Below are 18,284 nucleotides of genomic sequence, written 5' to 3'. Positions count from 1 at the left end.
CCGGCAGCCGCTCCGGGAGGACAGTGCCCCTGCAGATGTTCGGCAGCAGCTTTTCCCAATTACGGAGAGCAGCAGAATTTACCAGAAAGCCCATGGAAAGGAAGGGAATCAGTCCTGGCCAGTGGAGGGCCGGAGCAAAGAGGCCACGCATCCCTTGAAGTTTCAGGCCAGCACATCACCGCGTGCCTCCATTTTAGCTCCAGTACCACACTGAATTACCTCACACTCCCCTCCAGCCCTTGCTGTGGTGGGATCACCTGCTCCCACCAAAGTCTTGGTCCTCTTTAGGAAAACCCCTCCTTGCTGGGCATAGAGGTGAGCTCAGACTCCCGATCCAAGCCTTGGGAGCTGGTGAGAATCCTCCTGGAAAACAAACCCACAAGGTATCAAAGCTGATGGTGTGACCCATGGCGGTTTTTGGCTGAGCCTGGAAAGGACAGCCCCGATCCTGCCCAGCTCCCACGGGCACTGCAGGTTACCAGGAGTCTCATAGTCCGGTCAGTCACCCGGGCAGGACAATGGCATCACTCCCACATGACAGCTGGACTTTCCCCTTTCGACAGCAAAAAGAACAAAATTCAATGTACCTTGGGAGGTGGCTGCTGCAAAAAGAACAAAACTCAATGTACCTTGGGAGCTGGCTGCAGTGTGGGCACCCTGGCGTGGGAGGAGAGGCCTGGTGTAACCACTGGGATCCATGGAATGGGTGTAAGGAGGGATGGGGAGCAGGGATGGGGGCCAGCTCTTCACCCTGAGCTGCAGGTGCTCTCCCTGGTTTTCTGCTCGAACGAAGCTGCTGCTCCGAACGTGGTTCACAACCTCCAGCACACAGCAGAACCTCGCCAAAGTCCTCTTCCCAGGTTGCTCAGAAAGGAATGTGCTCTCCCATCATTCCCAGCTCATCCCAGGAGAGTCTCCTCCTCCCTGGGGGATGCAGAGATGCTGTGCTCCTTCCAGAACGCATCAGGGTGTCCCTGCTCCCACAACCCCACTTCCAAAGTGGAAACACAATCACTTCTCTCCCCGTCCTTCCTCCCATGGCCCCAGGAGCTGACGCTTCCCACCTCTCCAGAGAAGGATCCGGAGGGAGAGGAGCTGGGTGGGAATGGGATTAATGCCCAGCTGGCACTGGGCTGCCACACGGGTGGTGCCTTCACCTTTATTAATATCCTGAAATAATATTGTAAATACACACTGGGAAAAAATTATATCCTATAAAAGGAGCAGCAGCCTGTGGTTTGAGCCAGGACTGGTTCGCAGCACTTGTTTTAAAAGGGACGTTTCATGTCCCGTTTATAGATTAGGTTTTAACCTGACAACCTTTTAGCATTGTATTAAATTAGAAATTAACTTTGTATGGCTGCTCACCGTATAATTGACCCACTGATAGGCTGAGTGCTAAGGAATATTTCAGATACCTTTCAGACAGCAAAGCTCCCAGGAAAAGTCAGAGCCTCCTCCTTGATCTAGACCAGGGCTTTGCTATTAATTAGTATTTATGGTCAGGTGGCAGGAATGCTTTCCATGGAGGGGCGGCTGCCAGGGAGCAGCGCCGTGCCCTTCCCCAGGGATGTGATGGAGGGAAGGAGACGGAGGTGACAGCGAACGCTGCGAGCCCCTGACCCTGCTGTCAGGATTTTAGCGTAATTTCCTGCAGCAGAAATTCCCCAGAAAGGCAAAAATTCAGCCTGGGGACTCACTGACAGACGCACAGCTTCAAATTACACGCGAGCCCAGGGAGGGCTGGGTGGCATGGACGGGGCAGTGGCAATGCCCAGGCACAGCCGTGTGTCCCAAAGGCCGTGGGGACACGCGGCGCGTCCAGCGGTGTCACAGCTGGAGGAGCCGGGCGGCAGCGGCCCTGCCGTGTCCCCGGTGCTGGTGACTCGTAGCCCGCTGTGTGCTGCCCTTTGCTCCCTTCACCGGGCTGAAGGCGATCGCGGGGATAATTGAAACCTGTCCCCAACGCGTGCCGGAGGCGGGGGCCGAGCGGGGACAAACCCGGCGGCGTCAGCCACGGGAGGCCTCGCCCCGCCGGGCTGGGAGGACTCTTGAGCCCGAATTTACTGTGGTAATTCATTAATTAATTGTTAATTTATTTAATTAATGCCACGGGACAGCGTGAAGGCTGAAGAGCCCCCGTGCCGCACGCGGTTCTGCACCGCGGGGACAGCGGGGAGCTGTGCCCGGCTCTGCGGGGCAGGGACAGGCGAGGGGCACGGCTCAACCTCTTCTCTATTCCCAGTTCTGCTCCCAGCAGCTCTGTCCCCACCGTGAGCTCGGAGAAGCGCTCCTGCAGTCCCCAGGACAGACGCTGCCGCTGACAAATGCTTGTCCCGGTGCCTTTTCCATCTGTGAAACAGGCCAAGTAGTGCATTCAATTATTACTATCATTTTTTTTTTTTCCTAGCACACAAGTCACTAATCATTTATTGCATTAAAAAACACACACAAAAAAACCCTCCTTCGTCTCCACAACTTTTGTTCCCGTTTTATCCAATTAAAACTCAGGGCAGAAAGAAAAAAAGAAGTTTCGTTTTCTCCTTTTTTTGCAATCACAAAGACCCGATCTCAGCCCCATTGACTCGCTAATTGTAAGCACTCAAATGGTCGGGTTTAAAGTTACACTTAGCAGCTGTGAAACATTAGGGTGAAGTGATTACAACCTACTGGAGGATACCGAACATTTTTACAATATCTCAGGAGCACAAGGGAAAGACAACAGGAAATGGCGCAAACTTTCCTACCCTGCACAGCAACAAGCCAGAGCAAAGGAGTGAGAAAATAAATGTAGAGACGTGGCGCAGACGTGGTTTGGATGCTCAAAAAATCACTGAGGAAGCCCTGGTGAAAGCACCACGGATTGAGCCCCTCGCTCGGGCGGTCCGGGGGGACGGGGAGCAGCGTTCAGGGATTTCACAGCTGCACTTCGCAGCCAAACTCTGCTCTGGCTGCTCTGCCGGGGAAGGAGGACGGAGATCTCGGCAGTATTTTGCCCTTGGCTAGTCCTTTGCCTTGTCCCAGCAAATGTTCTGGGCCTGGGGAACGCAGCTGAGGGCAGGGCAAAGCAGAGTCTGTGCCCTCACAGGGACAGGGACAGGATGGGTTTTGCCTGGGCTGGGGCTCAGCAGGACCCAGCGTCCCCAGCAAAGCCACCAAACCCTGAGCTCCTCGTGCTCTGCAAAGCACCAAGAAACTCTGATGGTTACACCCAGGCCCCGGACTGGTCCTGAGTTGTGATTTCACCGAACCCCAAGCTGTCACGTTTGGAGAACCTTTGACTTCCCACTCCTTTCAAACAGCCCAACGTCCCCCTGCCATGATAAGCCCGCTACATGCGTGTGTTTATTACAGAAACCAGGGTAGGATAAGAAAGCAATATTTCATGTTAATTCATGAAATCTGAACTCAACTTTTAATAGAAGAGCCCCACTCTATCCCCAGAGTGATATACAGTCCGCCCCGCTTTAAATGAGACGTTTTGCCTTTTGAACTCAGCAGGAGCCCTCTGCTTACGACTACTGGAAACAGTTTAAAAACCTGCGAGTCCCCGCGTCTCTCGGGCTCTTTGGTTTATATCATGGCACAGCATTCTTGCCGGGCTGCCAGCTGCTGCGCTTGAGAACCCGGCGTGTCAGAAACTCACCTGGAGAATTTCCACAGCGGCAGGAGCCGCTCGCCCGAAATCCTGCAAAGACCACGAGCCTCTGGTTATTTTTAAGTGGGGTTTGGATCAAGTTCCTCGGCTGAAAACCTGGTTGTGTTAAAAGTCAGGGGCGAAGCTCTCCTAGGAGCAGCTTCTAGGCTTATCAAGGAGCAGAAATATTCTCTCCTGGTGCTTGGAAATGAGTTCTCATGTGGCTGCTGAGGTTGAGGAGGAGGAAGGGTGGTGTGGCACGAGACCACCTGGCACCCAGTGGAAACAGGGGGGCTTTTAGGGCCATGGGTGGGAGCAGGAGTGTGGTGTGAGTGAAGAACACAGTGCAGGGATGCGTTGTATCAAATGGAGTTACCGATGAACCAGATCCTATAAAATTATCATTAAATCAGGCCCTACAGACCTTAGAGTTAGTGATAATTCAGGCCCCACGGAGGTATCAATGAATCAGATCCTATACAGTCATCACCGCAACACACTCAGTTTTCTCTGGCACACAGAAGAGCTGGATCTCAGTGGTTATTCTGCTGGGTCATCTGTGAAAGTATCAAATTAAAGTTAAATTAGCCACCTCATGGCAATGCTTTTTTTTTTTTTTTTTTTTTTTTTTTTTAGGCTCTAGGCTTTCTTAACAGTTTGGCTACGGGGCTATCCACAGCAGGGAATTTAGGACATTCTTTTCAATGAACCAGACTGAAAATATTTTGGTACAGCCCCAGTTTGTAGGTTTTTTTTTTTTTTAATCTCTTCCCCCCCACTTTAAACAAAACATCCTGATTCAAAGGAGCTTCTTGCAGACTGGGAATTTCCACATGGCCATATTGCAGCACTTATAAAAAGTGATTTAATGCCTGCCAACAACAAATACATTTGCAATGACACCACAGTGTGTGATGTGCTATCCCACTTTGTGTGCTCAGCCAGAGGCAGCCAGGCTGTCCCAGGCAGGAGGGAGAAGAGCCTCCTTCCTTCCTCTGCAGAACTTTGTCCCTTACCCCGCTCCTTGGAAAGCCTGAAAGGAAACAAGCATCACGGTGACAACACAATCCCTTCTGTATGTGTTAATCTGGATTTTGTTTGAACTTTTGGAGCTGACCTTGGCTTGAACTGTGTTAAAAACCCTGACTGGCGTGGACTGACTTGACCCTGCGGTCCCATTTGTCCGCAGTGCCAGTCCTCAACCCTGTGCTTCAAGCCTTTATTTTACAGACAAAAAGGAACATAACATTACAGCAGATATAGCCAGCGGGCCGGAGCTGCAAGTACTTACTTAGAGGCAAAACTCTCCTCTGATTTCATCCCAAGGAAGTTATTTTTTTGCTTGAGAGGAGACTGACTGAAAACCGAGCAAGAAACTGAAATTATTGCTCTAAACTCTCGCTTTTTATTAGCGGTTTCCGAGCCTGAAGAAAACAAAACTTTCTGAGTGGCTGTGTTACAGTTAAAAGCAAAAAAAAAACCAAAAACAAAAACAAAACAAAAAACCCAAAAAACCAACCCAAACCAAGCCCAAGACTGAACTGGGTGTTTGGGGATGGAGTAGGAAGAGGGTGGTTGGTTCTGCATCCCTTGGTGTGGCTGGCTGGAGCTGTAAGATTTGTGGCTTTAGATAGTTTCCTCTCCCTGCCATGACTCAAATGGCTTCTATTAAAAACAAGTAGTGGGAAGGAAATTTCATAAGCTGACAGTCCCATCTCACTCTGCTTCTAGACACAAGTTGGCTGAGATGTAGGAATTCGTGTGGTTATGATGTGTGAGCCCAGGACTGTTTTATCAGCGGGGTTACGCAGTGCTAGCTCTGACTCTGCACGTTCAGAAGGGTGCAGAGGTTCAGGCTGTTCTGCAAAGCCTCTGAGCCACGATCCTACAACGGAGTGGATGGAAATGGGTGCCTCTGCCTCCAGCACCTGGTCCTTGTCCCACTGGAATGAGTGGGATGAAGCAGCAGGGCTCCAAGCAAAGCAGGGAGCCGGGTGTTGGTTTTTTCAGAGGAACCAAGTGGGTGCAAGGCACACCACCTAAATACCTCGTTTTTAAAAATCCTCTCCACGCACATGAGGACAAGGAAATGGGGAGGCAAACCCATGCTAGACTGGCTGCGTAACAGCCACTGATGGCTTTAATTAAAGCCCTCAAGTCAGTAAATACACACAGAGTCTGGTCCAGGGAGATGCACAAAGGCCACAGTCAGCCCAGTAACACTCCATGAACATTGCCATTTAAGCAGTTTGTTGTTTAACTTAGATTTATTCAAAGACACATGCATTTCCGGACAGATATCTGAGTTCCAATGAACAGCTTTTATAACCAAATGTGAGAAATCCATGACTGCAATTAGTCAATTAAGTACGTTTCTAAAATACATGACTAGAAGAAAACCGGAGCAAGAGAGAGAATTCTTCCGAAGAACAAAAAAAGAAAACATTTCCATTCGTAATACTCCTGGCATCGAGGAGAATCAGAGGGGAAGAAGGGCAGCAAGGAGATGCAATGAGGAAGGAATAGCATCATCAACCCTGTCCACAGAAAATCCTCCAGTTTCCAGTCTCTCCAGTTCATCCATTAATGCTCGGCACTTTCACCAACGGCGAGAGCTCCTCTGAGTTACGGAGATTCATCTCCCAGCATGAAGAAAGCAGAGAATGGTTGTGAAACCATGTGCTTGACCCAAGACGGCTTAGGAATATTTCTCCTCACCCAACCTCTTCCTGAAGACAGCGAGAAAAGAAGCTGCGGGGCTCTCAGGACTGAAGACGGAGCGGAGCCTCTTTGTATTGCACAGGAACACAAAGTCAAGATTTCATGAGTATGTTTCAGGAAGGTTTAAGAGTCGTCAATATTCATCAGGGTAACGAGAACCATCCCCGCGCCGGGAGCTGGCAGGTGACAGACACAGCGGGATCGTTTGGGGGCAAGGCTGCTCGTTACCCCGTCTGGATGTCTCCCTGATGGGGTGGCTGGCTTAGGGGAATCCCGTGGGGAACAGGCTCAGGGGCTGGTTCTCGTTAGTCGGGAGGGGTGACCGGTAGCCGTCGAAGTTGCGGGGGATGCTGCCGCTGGTGGAGCCCGAGCTGTTACTGAGCGTCTCTATGCTTCCCTCTCGCTGAAGCTCTGCAAGGGAGAGAGAGCAGGACCTGGTCAGTGTTTGGGACAAACCCCCAGAGTCGTTAGACAGATGCCTCACTGACAAATCCCTTTGCTGTTGCATTGCTCTAACATTTGCTCATTGTCCTTTTCTGGGCCCATCTGGGAATTGCTCCTGAGGAACGCCAGCTCCTGGTCCTGCTTCTCTCCAGCTGGGCTCACAGCTCAGCCGAGCCAAAGATGGAGCCATTACCTGCTGCCCTTCCCTGGGGCTGAGGCTGCTGACTCAGGACATGACAGGATTCCACAGCGGGGATCTCTGAACTGAGCAGGGTAGGATGGGGACAGCTGCAGATTGTGGAAAATCTTCCCTCCCAAGGATGCTGGGAAGGGGGATTGGCAGATCGTGCACCAGCAGCGCATAACCGCTGCCATTCTCCACCCTGGGAACACCAGGGACTTTCCACAGCCCTTTATCCTGCCCAAATGGACATAAATAACTCTGCTTTCTCAGGTCAAAGAGAAAAAACTACCCTTTCCTCAGCCGTGCCTCAAAGCAAAAGAGAAAGCAGCTCGGCTGTGGCTCTCCCTCTCCTGGTCACACCCACCCAGACGTCTCCCCTCTCTGACCTCCCGAAGCCTTTAGTGCTCCCTAATCTCCAGACAGGAGGATTTTTGTGTGTGTGCAGGGCATGGTTTCCAGCCGTGGCCTCTCCGTGAGCCACTTGAACCCTGCAGTTGACTCGGTGGCCACATGCAGCATCCCCCTGGCAGCACTCAGCGGTGGCATGCAGCAGGGACATGAGGCAGAGCCCCAGGGATGGCACAGGAATCCTCCCCCGGAGCGACAGCCTCCTGGTGACAGGAGACCAGAAATATTCTGGGGAGTTGTGATGTGTGAGTTGTGATGCATGACTTTGTCCGGGCAGCCTGGGCTGCAGGGGACGGGATGGGGACGGGAGTTTTGGGCAAATTCCTCCGCTGCCAAGGGGGAAAGAGGGCCTGGAAGGAGAGCTGGAAAATGACTTTTTATAAGAGCATAGAGTGACAGGAAAACGAGGAATGGCTTTAAATTAACCTCTTTAAAAAGAGGTTTAGATGGGCTATTGGAAAATATTGCTCCCTCTGAGGGTGGTGAGAGACTGGAATGGAGAAGCTGTGGCTGCCCCATCCCTGGAAATCCTCAAGGCCAAGATGGATGGGGCTTGAATGAGATGAGCTTTTAGGTCCCTTCCCACCAAAACCTTTCTCTGGTTCTATGTAAGGCTTGTCTGGGGTGGAAAGGAGCTGCAGGAGCAGTGCCTGCTCCGCTCTCTGCTAAACATTCCTGCACTTCCACTGCCTCACCTGGGACATTCAACCTCCTGTAAACACCATGGCAGTCCTTTGGCTGCAGCGGGATTCTGATAAGGGCAGATCTATACACAAAGTAAAGGGAACAGCAAACATTCAGCTATTCCCTAAAACAAAAAATCATCCCACCCCAGCATCCTCTGGCAGTGCCCTGCTCCCCTCAGCACCTGGGCATTCACCTAGCAGTGAGGGCTGTGGGATTTAATCCCTCATCCTGGAGCTAACCTGCAACGAGATAATCTGCCCAGGATACAAGGAAAACAAATCAGCAGGAAGCTGATCACCCTGAAAGCAGCGCGGGTAGTGACCTCAGCTGTATTCATCACCGTTTCTTGCCAGTATTTGGTGAAGGAATGTCCATGTCTAAACCTCTTCATTTTCCTCACATCCTTACTCTCCCATGAGTCCAGGAAGTAAAAACAGTAATTTAAATCAGAAACGAGCGGCGTATCCCACACTAATACTGTGCTTATCCTGTCTGATTTGGGGCTTTTATCTCCCTCAGCACACAGCTGGCTTTGCTTAAAGGTCCCACGTCAGAGCTGGGGGCGCTGGGCAGCACTGGGGGCTCCCCCAAACCCCGGCCCGGCTCCTCCCGGGGTGATCCCGCTCTCTTTTCTGGCTAGAATTGATTTCCAGGCAAAGCGTTTCCAGCAAGACAAGGGAGAGGGACAGAGAGAGGAGTTTTGTTTCCCTGCGTGGCTGTTCCTGCCCCTGCGGGCCGAGCCTCTGCCCGTCCCTCGGCGCCTGCTGTGGGACCGTGCGCACCGCCCGGGTGGGATCTGGGGGGAATTCGGGCTTTTCTGGGGGATTTCTGCAGCTGGCAGCTCTGTCACCTCTGCGGGGGCCTGCCAGGGGGTGGCACTGCAGAGACTGATGCCAGCCTGGGAGAAAGCAGGGAGCGGAGATCCGGGATGCGGAGCGGTGGGCACAGGGCCTGGACGGAGGGACTCCCGCCCTGACTGCGGCCCACAGCTCCGAGCGCGGCCGCCCTGAGCTCCCCTTGCTGCTGCCAGGCAGGAAAACCTGACAGTTCCTGACGGGGAGGCACAAAAGACACCGTACAGGAGGGGCAGAGGCTCTGGAAGGACTGGAGGGGATTTTCCAGCCCGATCTGGGTTAGGGGGTGTCAGGGTAAAACCCGGGGAGCTCCCACATGCAAGCTGCCATCCCGGGGCACGCATTCCCCATGGGATACGAGTCCGGGCGCTCTCACACAGCCCGGCTCTCTCTGGAACTAATTACCCAGCCAGGCAGACGAGCAGTGAATTCTGATACCCGAGGAAGGCCTGGAAAAGCGCTCGGCTGGCGCGGAGAGCTCTGCTGTGCTCAGGAAATTGGGCTCTTGCCCTCATCCCCGGCCGGCTCCGGAGCACGGCTGGGTCACACGAGGGGGGCAATTAGCCATTACATGGTCACCAGGGACCCCCTGCCCGCGCCGCTGACCCCCAGCACCACGGGCAGCACATCTGCCTGCGCTTCCCCAGATTGCTCTGCTTCGTTAATAAAGGAATAAATTAAAAACAAAAATTAAGGGGGAGAAAAAAAAAAAATCCAGTGTGTACTGTTATTCTTCCTCCCAGCCCTTAGAGCAGACCGGGGCACAGAGGAGGAACATCAGTGAGATTCCCATGGGAAGCACAGACAAGACTGGGAATGGCTCCATGACATGGGGACACCCTTCCTGTTACAGAGTGAGAACTGGAGGACAATTTCTCATAGATCTGGACAGACCAGACAAGTGCAGCAGGAGCTGCTGTTGGGTATCAGGAGAGACAGGTCCCCAAAGCCACCCTGGGATGGGACAGCCGAGCCCCTGTGGCACAGCTAAGGACCTGAAACACTCCCAAACCTATAAACATCACACAACCTGTCAGACCACTGATATCCTCTGTGCTGGGGAAGGCTGAAATACGCAAAACAGGAGCAAATCCCCATGGAAAGATGGGAGTGTGCAGCAGGAGAGCCCAGAGCAGCAGGATCAGGGATCAGCAGCACTCCAGGGCTGCCCAGCCAGTGATTCCCTTCACTCCGGTGGAGTTACGCCAGGAATGGGCTTGGCCCCAGCGAGTCTGAGGGTTATTGTATCTGCATTCCCCCATGCATACACTGTCGAGATGTATTAACTTCCTTAAATGTACCAGTAAAACAACCTCTTATGATACACTTTAATGAACTTGTACAGTAGCCAACAAATTGTGCATCATATAAAACCCATTCGGCCTTATAGACTCTCTGGCTATTTTGTAATAACTGCAATTTGCTTCTGTTGAAGCAAGATAACCCGGGTTGAGAAGTCAGGCTTTGCAGAAACCTAAATATTTGATTTGGGGGGAGTGGGTGGGAGAAGGAAGAAAGGGGCCTCTGGGAGCTATTTATGGGGTCAAAATAACATGAGACCTGCTCTTCTTGTAGCGTTTCCACCATCAAGGAAATGAAATACTGTGAGAAGACCAGCACTTGCATTATTTTGGCCCCATAAATGGCTCCCTGAGGCTTTCAGAAGCCCGTGAAAAACAAACACAAATACAAATAAATGCTAATACTAGAAACGTAAATACTAAAACCTGCCTATGTCCCCGGAGGAAACGACTCACAAAGTCCTGCTTGCCCTAAAAAAAAAGAAAAAAAAAAATAGGGAAAAAAAGACGAAGGAGGTGGAACATCTGCTGAAGCCATGAGGAGAAAGTCACTTCAGGGGAGCTGGGAACAGCCCTGCCTGCGCTTTTGACAGTAACAGTAATGGGCACTGCTGGCATCACCCAGGGTCCCAGAGTAACGGGATTTTCAGGGCACACACGCACACTTTCCACCGTGGCAGCGAAAATCCTCGTGGCTGCTGGCATGGGATGGCAAGTGGCCATCCTGAGCCCCTGGCCCACCCCAGGGCAGCCATCCCCTGTCACGGCACAGCTCCGGGCCTGCGGGAGCACTGGGACAGCGCTGGGACAGCACCAGAGGAGCTGGCAGCAGATGCTGGCTGCTCCCTGCTCGGCACTGCTGCCAGCAGCCCTCCTGCAGCGTGGACAGCGTTCCACGAGGAACTGGAAAGGAAACCTCGCAGGAAAACATTTCTTTGTGCCGATATTCCCGAGTGCCATGCTGCAGCCAGCCTGTCCTGCCTCTTATTCCTGCCCCAGCCATGCTGCTCTTCCTTCCAAGAAGGAGGAAGAGGAGGAGGAGGAGCTGCTCTGGGGACAGCCCAGGGTTGGCAGGTTTGGGAGAGCGGTGCCACTCGAGGTCCAGCTGCACCCTCCGTTCCAGAAAGCTCCAGGAACTGTCAAAGGACCCCATCAAACCCAGCGAGGTACAAAGCCCTGCCAAGCCTAAATGTGAAACCGTTTTATAGGGCACATTAATTCAATGCCTGAAGAAAATCCATATAGCCCTCTTTTGCCCGGAACACTCATAAATTATGCTGCCTTTCTTAGCCGTGCTCTCCTGTAGTGGGTCCACTCGAAGCCCTTGGTATCTCCTTTATGTCCACTCAAAAATCTCCTCTCCAGTGCATCATTATTTCTTCTAATGGTTTTTCCTTTCTCTCTGTTTGCCATCCCCTCTTTAAGCACCGTTTCAAAATATCCCAAATCATTTGCTGGAAGAGCTGACCCTTTCCTCTTACCTACGGAGGGGCTGCCCGGGATAACTGATACAATGACAGCAGCCTGATGTGTCAGGGCAGCGGGGAAGCGGCAGCAACTCTGAATACAAGAATTATTCTTCATCATCTCAAACTGTCACAACACATTACCCTCAAAGCCGCAGCTCGCTGAAGGAGTGACCCTGGACTGAATGGGAGAGTGCTCGGGGAAAGAACTAATTGTAGCCTCTTTTCACACGTCAGTCACTTTTCACAGCACCAAGCCTTTCAAGCTCAACTAATGTCAAGTTCCCTTTTCCTTTTGCTGGGCTGAGTATTTCTGATTTTTAAGGATGGCATTTTTAAAGGAACAAGGTCTCTGGCGAGGGATGAGGCCAGGGAGGGGAGGGAAGGAAGCGTCGGAGTGAGCACGCATCAGAAAGTCCATCAGACGCCCAAAGACTCGTTAGGAATTAGACAATTAACAAGTAGGAATGCAGGAAGTGGGGTAATGGCCGGCAGAGCTCGAATCTCCTCGATTTCATTTCTGTCATTCACGGCAATTATTTTGGGGAACTTTTCAGGCTCTGCCGCGCTCTGAGGGGGCCAAAAAGGCGGGAACGCGCTCGGGCCCCTCCTGAGATGTGGGACAGGCATTTTCCAGGGGTGGCGGAGAGACCCAAGGTGCTGCTCACCGAACCCACCTCTCCCCAGGCACGGGGGGCTTCGGAATAAACAGCCAAAAGGTAAAAATTCATGCCTCTTTTTCAAATCAAAGACAATTCCCTTCCCTTCTGGAGGGGATTCCCTGCGGAGAGAGCTCTGGGAATGCCAGCCTGGTCCACGGTCTGGGGCAGGCACACATAAGGGCCCTTCAGAGCTCCTTGTCTTCCACTGAAATCCTGAGGGATTCTGTGGCAAGGATTGTTTTTTTCACCCTCACATGTACACAATGCCCATCACGGGGGACTTGCAGAACTGACTGGGGCTTCCCGAGTGTTATTTATTAACTGTAATGAATAATAATTATGGAGCTTCTGCCATCTGGATTCTCACTCAAAAGGGCCCTATTTAAAGGGAACGCTAAAAGGCAATTTGTATTAACACAATGGAAGTCTTGAGGATCTCTTAAACTGTTTGTAATTTACACAACGCTCCCCAGTGAATGAGTGAGTTAAATATTTTAATTTCACTGATTGCTGCTGAAGGGAGCGGGATGTGCTCCCCTCCTCGAGGAGCTCACATCGGCACTCCTACATGGAAACTGCTCCGTCTTTTTCAGGATTCAGACAACATCCCAAACTCTGCTGGGTGCTTTTGGCACTATTTCTGCAGGAAACATACACTCTGAGCATCATCACTGGTGCCCAGGTGGAGAAGAGCTCAAAAGCCGACGCCAAGGTCAGAAACAGCACTAGGATGAGGAAAAATTGAGGTGCTTGGAAATGACACCGCTGCTGCTGCACTTGGAGGTTTGAGGTTTTTCTTGAGTATTTCCCCACCCTCCCCCCAGCTTTTTTTTTTTTTTTTTTTCCTTAATGAAATGCAATTATGCTAACGAGGGAGCTCTAATTATAATCCATCTCCAGCACCCTTGGCGGCTGCTGGGAGCGAGGGGCTCCAGCCCCGCTGGCAGCTCCGGGGATGTGCTGGCAGGGAGGGCACAGGGGGGCACTGCACCCCCGGGGGAACCTGTGCTTTTGGGTATTTGGATCAACAAAAATCGTTAATGCTGAACTGCGGCGAAACGAAAGCACCGAGTCCTCGTTAAAAACCTTAGTTTTCCAACTTGGCTTTGGTTTGAGACGGCTGAAATTTCTGGGCAAATGTGTGTTGCTCCTTTCCAAAGGGAGCACAGGCAAAAAGACAGTTTTATATATTGCCATGATTATGATTTCAGCTTATTATCATAATGTTTAAAAGTCAATTAAAGCTGCTCTTGGCCCCAAGTCTCGTGCCTATTCACCTGCCCTGACACTCAGCACAGCGGGACCAAATTCCTGCTGTGCTCTGGGGGGCTGTGACAGACCTGCTCCCCAGAAATGTTTCTTTTTCCCTGTTTAATAAACTCACCAGTTTCACAAAATAGGTTTTAAACTCTTTCTGAATGCGGAAATAATAAAAAAAAAAATTAAAACTATGGCATCTGCACATTGAAAATCAGTTCCTGTGTTCAAACGGTCTCATCCTGTCACAACCCGAAAGATTTTGAGACACCACAAAAGCACCTCCATTAAATTTGCAAGTCAAGAAGACTGGGAAACACTACCTGAGCAACTTCTGTGAAATCAGGATTCAGTGGCCTATGTAAAATATTAGTTACTGTCAAACTACCTTAGAATAACTCCAGTGCTGAATCCACACAGAGCTGGCTCATGACGTGCACTTGGAGATGAAACCTGGCATCCTGGAACGAAGGTGGCAGGATCCAGGAGGAAGGAGAGAACCAGGGGAATGAAGACAGAGCCTTCTGAACATCAGAGTCCCTCTGAGACCCCAAATCTCATTTCTAGTGCCTGATTTCACTGCGGGGATACCAAACAACTCAACACTTGCAAAACAGGGAGGACACCTGAGCTTACAGAAATCTCTGGGTCTGCTTCAGGCACACAAAGAGATCGGTGGGAAAAGGACAAAATATTTCCCTGCATGAACTTTTAAACAGGCTGTTTACTCCTTTAAAAAGAGCACCCAGAAAGCTCCATGTGACTCGAGCCCATGGAGTAGGAGACCCAAGACTCTGGCATCTCGCCAGACCTGACTCTGAGCATTTTATGCAAGGTTAAAAGTGCACCAGATAAAGGATTGGCATTTAGAGGGAGAATATTCTTCAAGATAGGCACTTTCACAATGACTTCCAGCGCTTTTAAAAAATAATCTCAAGTTTCCTAGAGCTGTATGTTTTCGTAAAGAGGTTTAGGATGTTCTCCTACATAAATGGCTCTTCAGAAGGATGAGCTGCCGATCTCAGCCAGAATGTGAAATCTCAAAAGCTATGACAGCCAAATAGAAAATCATTTCTGTAGCCCATCATATCCTGCAAGCCTTTGACTCCTTGTGCAAGATTTACAGATGAGGTTTTTGAATGAATATGCAATGATGGTTTCTAGGGTTCAAAGGAATTCTCTCTTACCCCATCCTGAAAGTTTCACTATGCTCCTACTCCAAATTCCTGTAAGATATCCTATGTGGAATACGAGACTTCCTGTGCCAGCCTGTGTGTGTAGACAAGTTTTTTAATGCATTTAGGCAGAACTATCTTGCATCTTTGGTTACGCAAGCAGCACATCTGTGTATATCAGACCAAAAGCATTTACAGAGAAAACACTGTATTAAAATTCCTGGGTTTGGGCTCTCATTCCCAGGGTTATGGGAGTGCCTTGGATTGCTCAACACTGACCCCTCTGTCAGCCTCTACTCCACGAAGGAAATTACCAATTCAAAGTGAAATGCATGTTTATGACACCTACCACGTCCTGCACCCACTGAACTCTGGGGATATTGCTCAGAAATGCTGGAGGCGATGCTCCTATTCCTGGAACGCTTTCTATCTAGAGCAGGTGTGGATCTGAGCACCCCCACTCCCTCCAGAGCTGGAGTCTCAGGACACAGGTCATGTCCCAGAGGTGACTGCAGGAAACACAGGGATGGCCAGGAGCCCTCAGGGAGTGCTGGGGGTCCCCCCTCCTCCTCCCCCTCCTCCTTTGGCTCAGCCAAACAGTTCCAGCAAAAAAGCTGGGTAAGGAAAAGCTGTCTGAAGTTCAAACCCACAAACCTGGTGACGACCTCAGGGTCTGGGCAGTGACTGCTGACGCTCTGCATGAGAATTTCACACCTCATCCTCCAAATTTCAGTTTCTTTCCCATCTAAGACCCAATTCTATCCTCTCTGGGATGCCACCTCAGCATTTGGCCTCCCTAAAGCCTCTCAGGGAAGAGGAGAGCCCTGGGGTGGACTGCAGTGCTCAGTGTGCCTCTGTGCATCCCACACGTGTGCTCTCCGTGCTCCTGACACACACGCACTGCCGAGCTCATTTTAAAAGTATAAGATTACAAAGCAAAGTCGTTCTGGCACAACTTCTAGTACTTCTGACACAAAGTGGCCTTTCGGGCCAGTGAGAGGCTCTGGGCTGTTCCCCTGGTGCAGATTGATGCTGAGGAGGAAGCTAGACCAGACTGGAATTTGGGTTTGATTCAAAGGAAAAGTTAAAAAGTTTTGGGGGGGGGAGCAGATGCTCAGCTGGTCCAAATCAGGAGAGTTTTGTTGAAGCTCACGAAATGATGTCACCACAGCCTCAGCCCTGTCTGCTCATCTAAACAGTTCAAGGCTCTCGAGCTGGGAGAGCTCAGGTGGAGATCAGGACCAGTCTCCTTCTCCCGCCTCCCTGGCTTGGTGTCACTGAGGAGCTCCAAACCCATCCAAATCATCCCAGTTCTGAATGCCATTTATTTAGTCTACTCACTCAGGTTTTTTTAAAGATGGTGTTGACATGGCTGCTTCAAGCAGGCCAGCTTTGTAAACACAGCCCCAGTTTTACAAAGCACTCAGAGCTCGCAGTCATTCCCTTAAAATCACAGCTCTACCTTGACTGAGTATTAACCCAGCCTGGAAAAACAACAGCCCAGTCTCGTGGGCTCGCTCTCTTTTGCAGGGCTGCTTGAGGCTCTTAATACACTCTCTTATTTATATAGCTCCAAATTCTGATGTTAGACATAAATATGAAAGAGCCTTGATAAAAATGACATTCAAAGCTTAATTCGTCCCTTTGTTAGTGGAGCTCTCGAACACAGCAATTCACATTTGCGCTCCTGAAACCAGAAGGCAGCTGGAAATAGTAAATTCAACGTTTTTGCTTTTTGAAAGTCATATTTTAAAAATGGTTCCAAGCATTGATTCTATTACACTCCATCTTTGTAGCTGCACTCTTACAAACGTGTGGATGAGCTGCAGCTGCTGCAGGAGCTGGTGGAAGGTAACTCTCTGTGAAATCTGAAAGACCTAATGGCAAACCAAGGCATTCCTCTGGTCACATCCCCCAGAAAAGGCAATTTAAATCATGATCCTGCCTTATATTGAGGCACCTGGCAGTGAAGTTCACATAACTACCTGCTCCTCGCATTGTGCTCTTCTGCAGACCTTCTGCTTGCATTTTTACTGAAAAATCTCCCTTTTGGAGGCTCAGCTACCTGCATGAACATCTGCAGTGGGCTGAACACATTCCCCTCTTACAGGGAAGCCTCCAACAGAGCTTCTTCATTTTCAAAATGCTTCCAACCAATTTGTCATTTTCCTTCCTCTTAGTTTTTTTTTTGGTCAGTGGATGGTGCACACAATATTGAGCAATAATAACCAGAGGAGGATGAAAACTGCAGCCTGAGAAGCGAGCTCAGGATATGATTCCTCCTCACCGGATGCCTGGAAGATGTCACTGAAATTCTCTCTCCCTTAGTGCAACCCGTGTGGAGCCAATATGAACTCCCAGCAAAGTGCTTAAAACCCCATTATTTATAATAACTGTTAAATGATGAGACATTGTTTACCCAGATCGCAAGATAAATTCTCACTTACAGAATGCTTGCCTGACCGTCCTGAACGTCATCTGGTTTTTATTTGAATGCAAAATGAAATTAGGCTCCCAATAACACAGCAGAAGAATTCAATAAGATGGGGCTTTTCACTTACAGTTTAATATTAACGTTTTCCCATAAATGTTAATGAATAAAAGTCTACTGTTTTATATATTATCCATGGTGGGGAGACAGCAGGCTAGGAATGGAAGAAAAGCTAATCTTTTCATACCACAAATTAGGATATATACTTCAGGGAAGACTAAGTGTTCCCAGCATTGCCAGGGACCTGGCCACAACACTCCTTCCCCCAGGGGCAGCCACCGGAGCTGATCCCATGGAGATGCTCCAGGGAGCCTCCACTGATCACTGAGATCCCTCCCCAGCCCAAATCCCTTTGGGTTTGTTTCTCATTTCACCTGGCCCTCTTCTTCTGCCTGCCCATATCCCCTAAGGCACATTGTGAACATCAAACACCCAACACCATCACTGTCCAGCAAGTCCCGACGCTCTCAGGCTCCAGCATGAAGAGCAAGGCAGGATTTTGGGAATATCAGGTGACTCTTTGTGTGATACTCTGTTAGAGAAAGGAGCAGGGGTGTTGGGAGGTGAGGACACAGCTGCAGGCCACGACACAAGGACAGGGAATGACACAGCATCCGAAGGGAGAAGCACCTGGAGCTGGCAGAGCGCTTTGGAGCTCCCCAGAGGAGCTGTGCCTGCTGTGCCAAAGCCCCAGGAGCAGATCCTGTGCTGGAAGAGGGGCTGAGAGGACTGGAAGCTGCAGGGGCAGAGGTTTGGCTCACACTGCAACATTTGCACTGCCTTGGCTCTTGGCTTTCCATTTACTGCAGAGGGTTTGCTGTGTTGATGTGTATTTTGCTGTTTGGTGACTTCATCCTACCTCTCTAATAAGTGCTCATTTAACAGTTCGACTGCTTAACAATTTATTGCACAAATGGGTTTCCATTCCTCAGCCTCCTCTCCCACCTCCCCTGGAGAGGACAATGCATTGTTTATGAGAGCTTTGTACGGCCTGTGC

General features: G+C 50.4%; 1 protein-coding gene across 10 annotated transcripts in view; it reads right to left on the bottom strand.

Annotated features, from left to right (window-relative positions):
- Window positions 1–5,875: 5,875 nt before the first annotated feature.
- BCAS3 (BCAS3 microtubule associated cell migration factor) overlaps window positions 5,876–18,284 on the bottom strand; it is a 297,790-nt gene continuing 285,381 nt past the window's right edge. For 4 of the 10 annotated variants that reach the window (XM_040082185.2, XM_040082183.2, XM_040082198.2 and 1 more), the window contains one exon: window positions 5,877–6,769. In XM_040082185.2, coding sequence (XP_039938119.1) covers window positions 6,621–6,769 — 149 coding nt within the window. In that variant the 3' untranslated portion in view covers window positions 5,877–6,620. Of the gene's footprint in view, window positions 6,770–18,284 lie in introns of all 10 variants that reach the window. The other 6 variants (XM_040082187.2, XM_058422966.1, XM_040082188.2 and 3 more) reach the window with 4 other exon arrangements.

The sequence above is a fragment of the Hirundo rustica genome, chromosome 19 (assembly GCF_015227805.2).
Source record: "Hirundo rustica isolate bHirRus1 chromosome 19, bHirRus1.pri.v3, whole genome shotgun sequence".
Taxonomy (NCBI): Eukaryota; Metazoa; Chordata; class Aves; order Passeriformes; family Hirundinidae; genus Hirundo; species Hirundo rustica.
The sequence above is the reverse complement of the archived record's forward strand: the minus strand, read 5'-3'. Positions and strand labels throughout refer to the sequence as shown.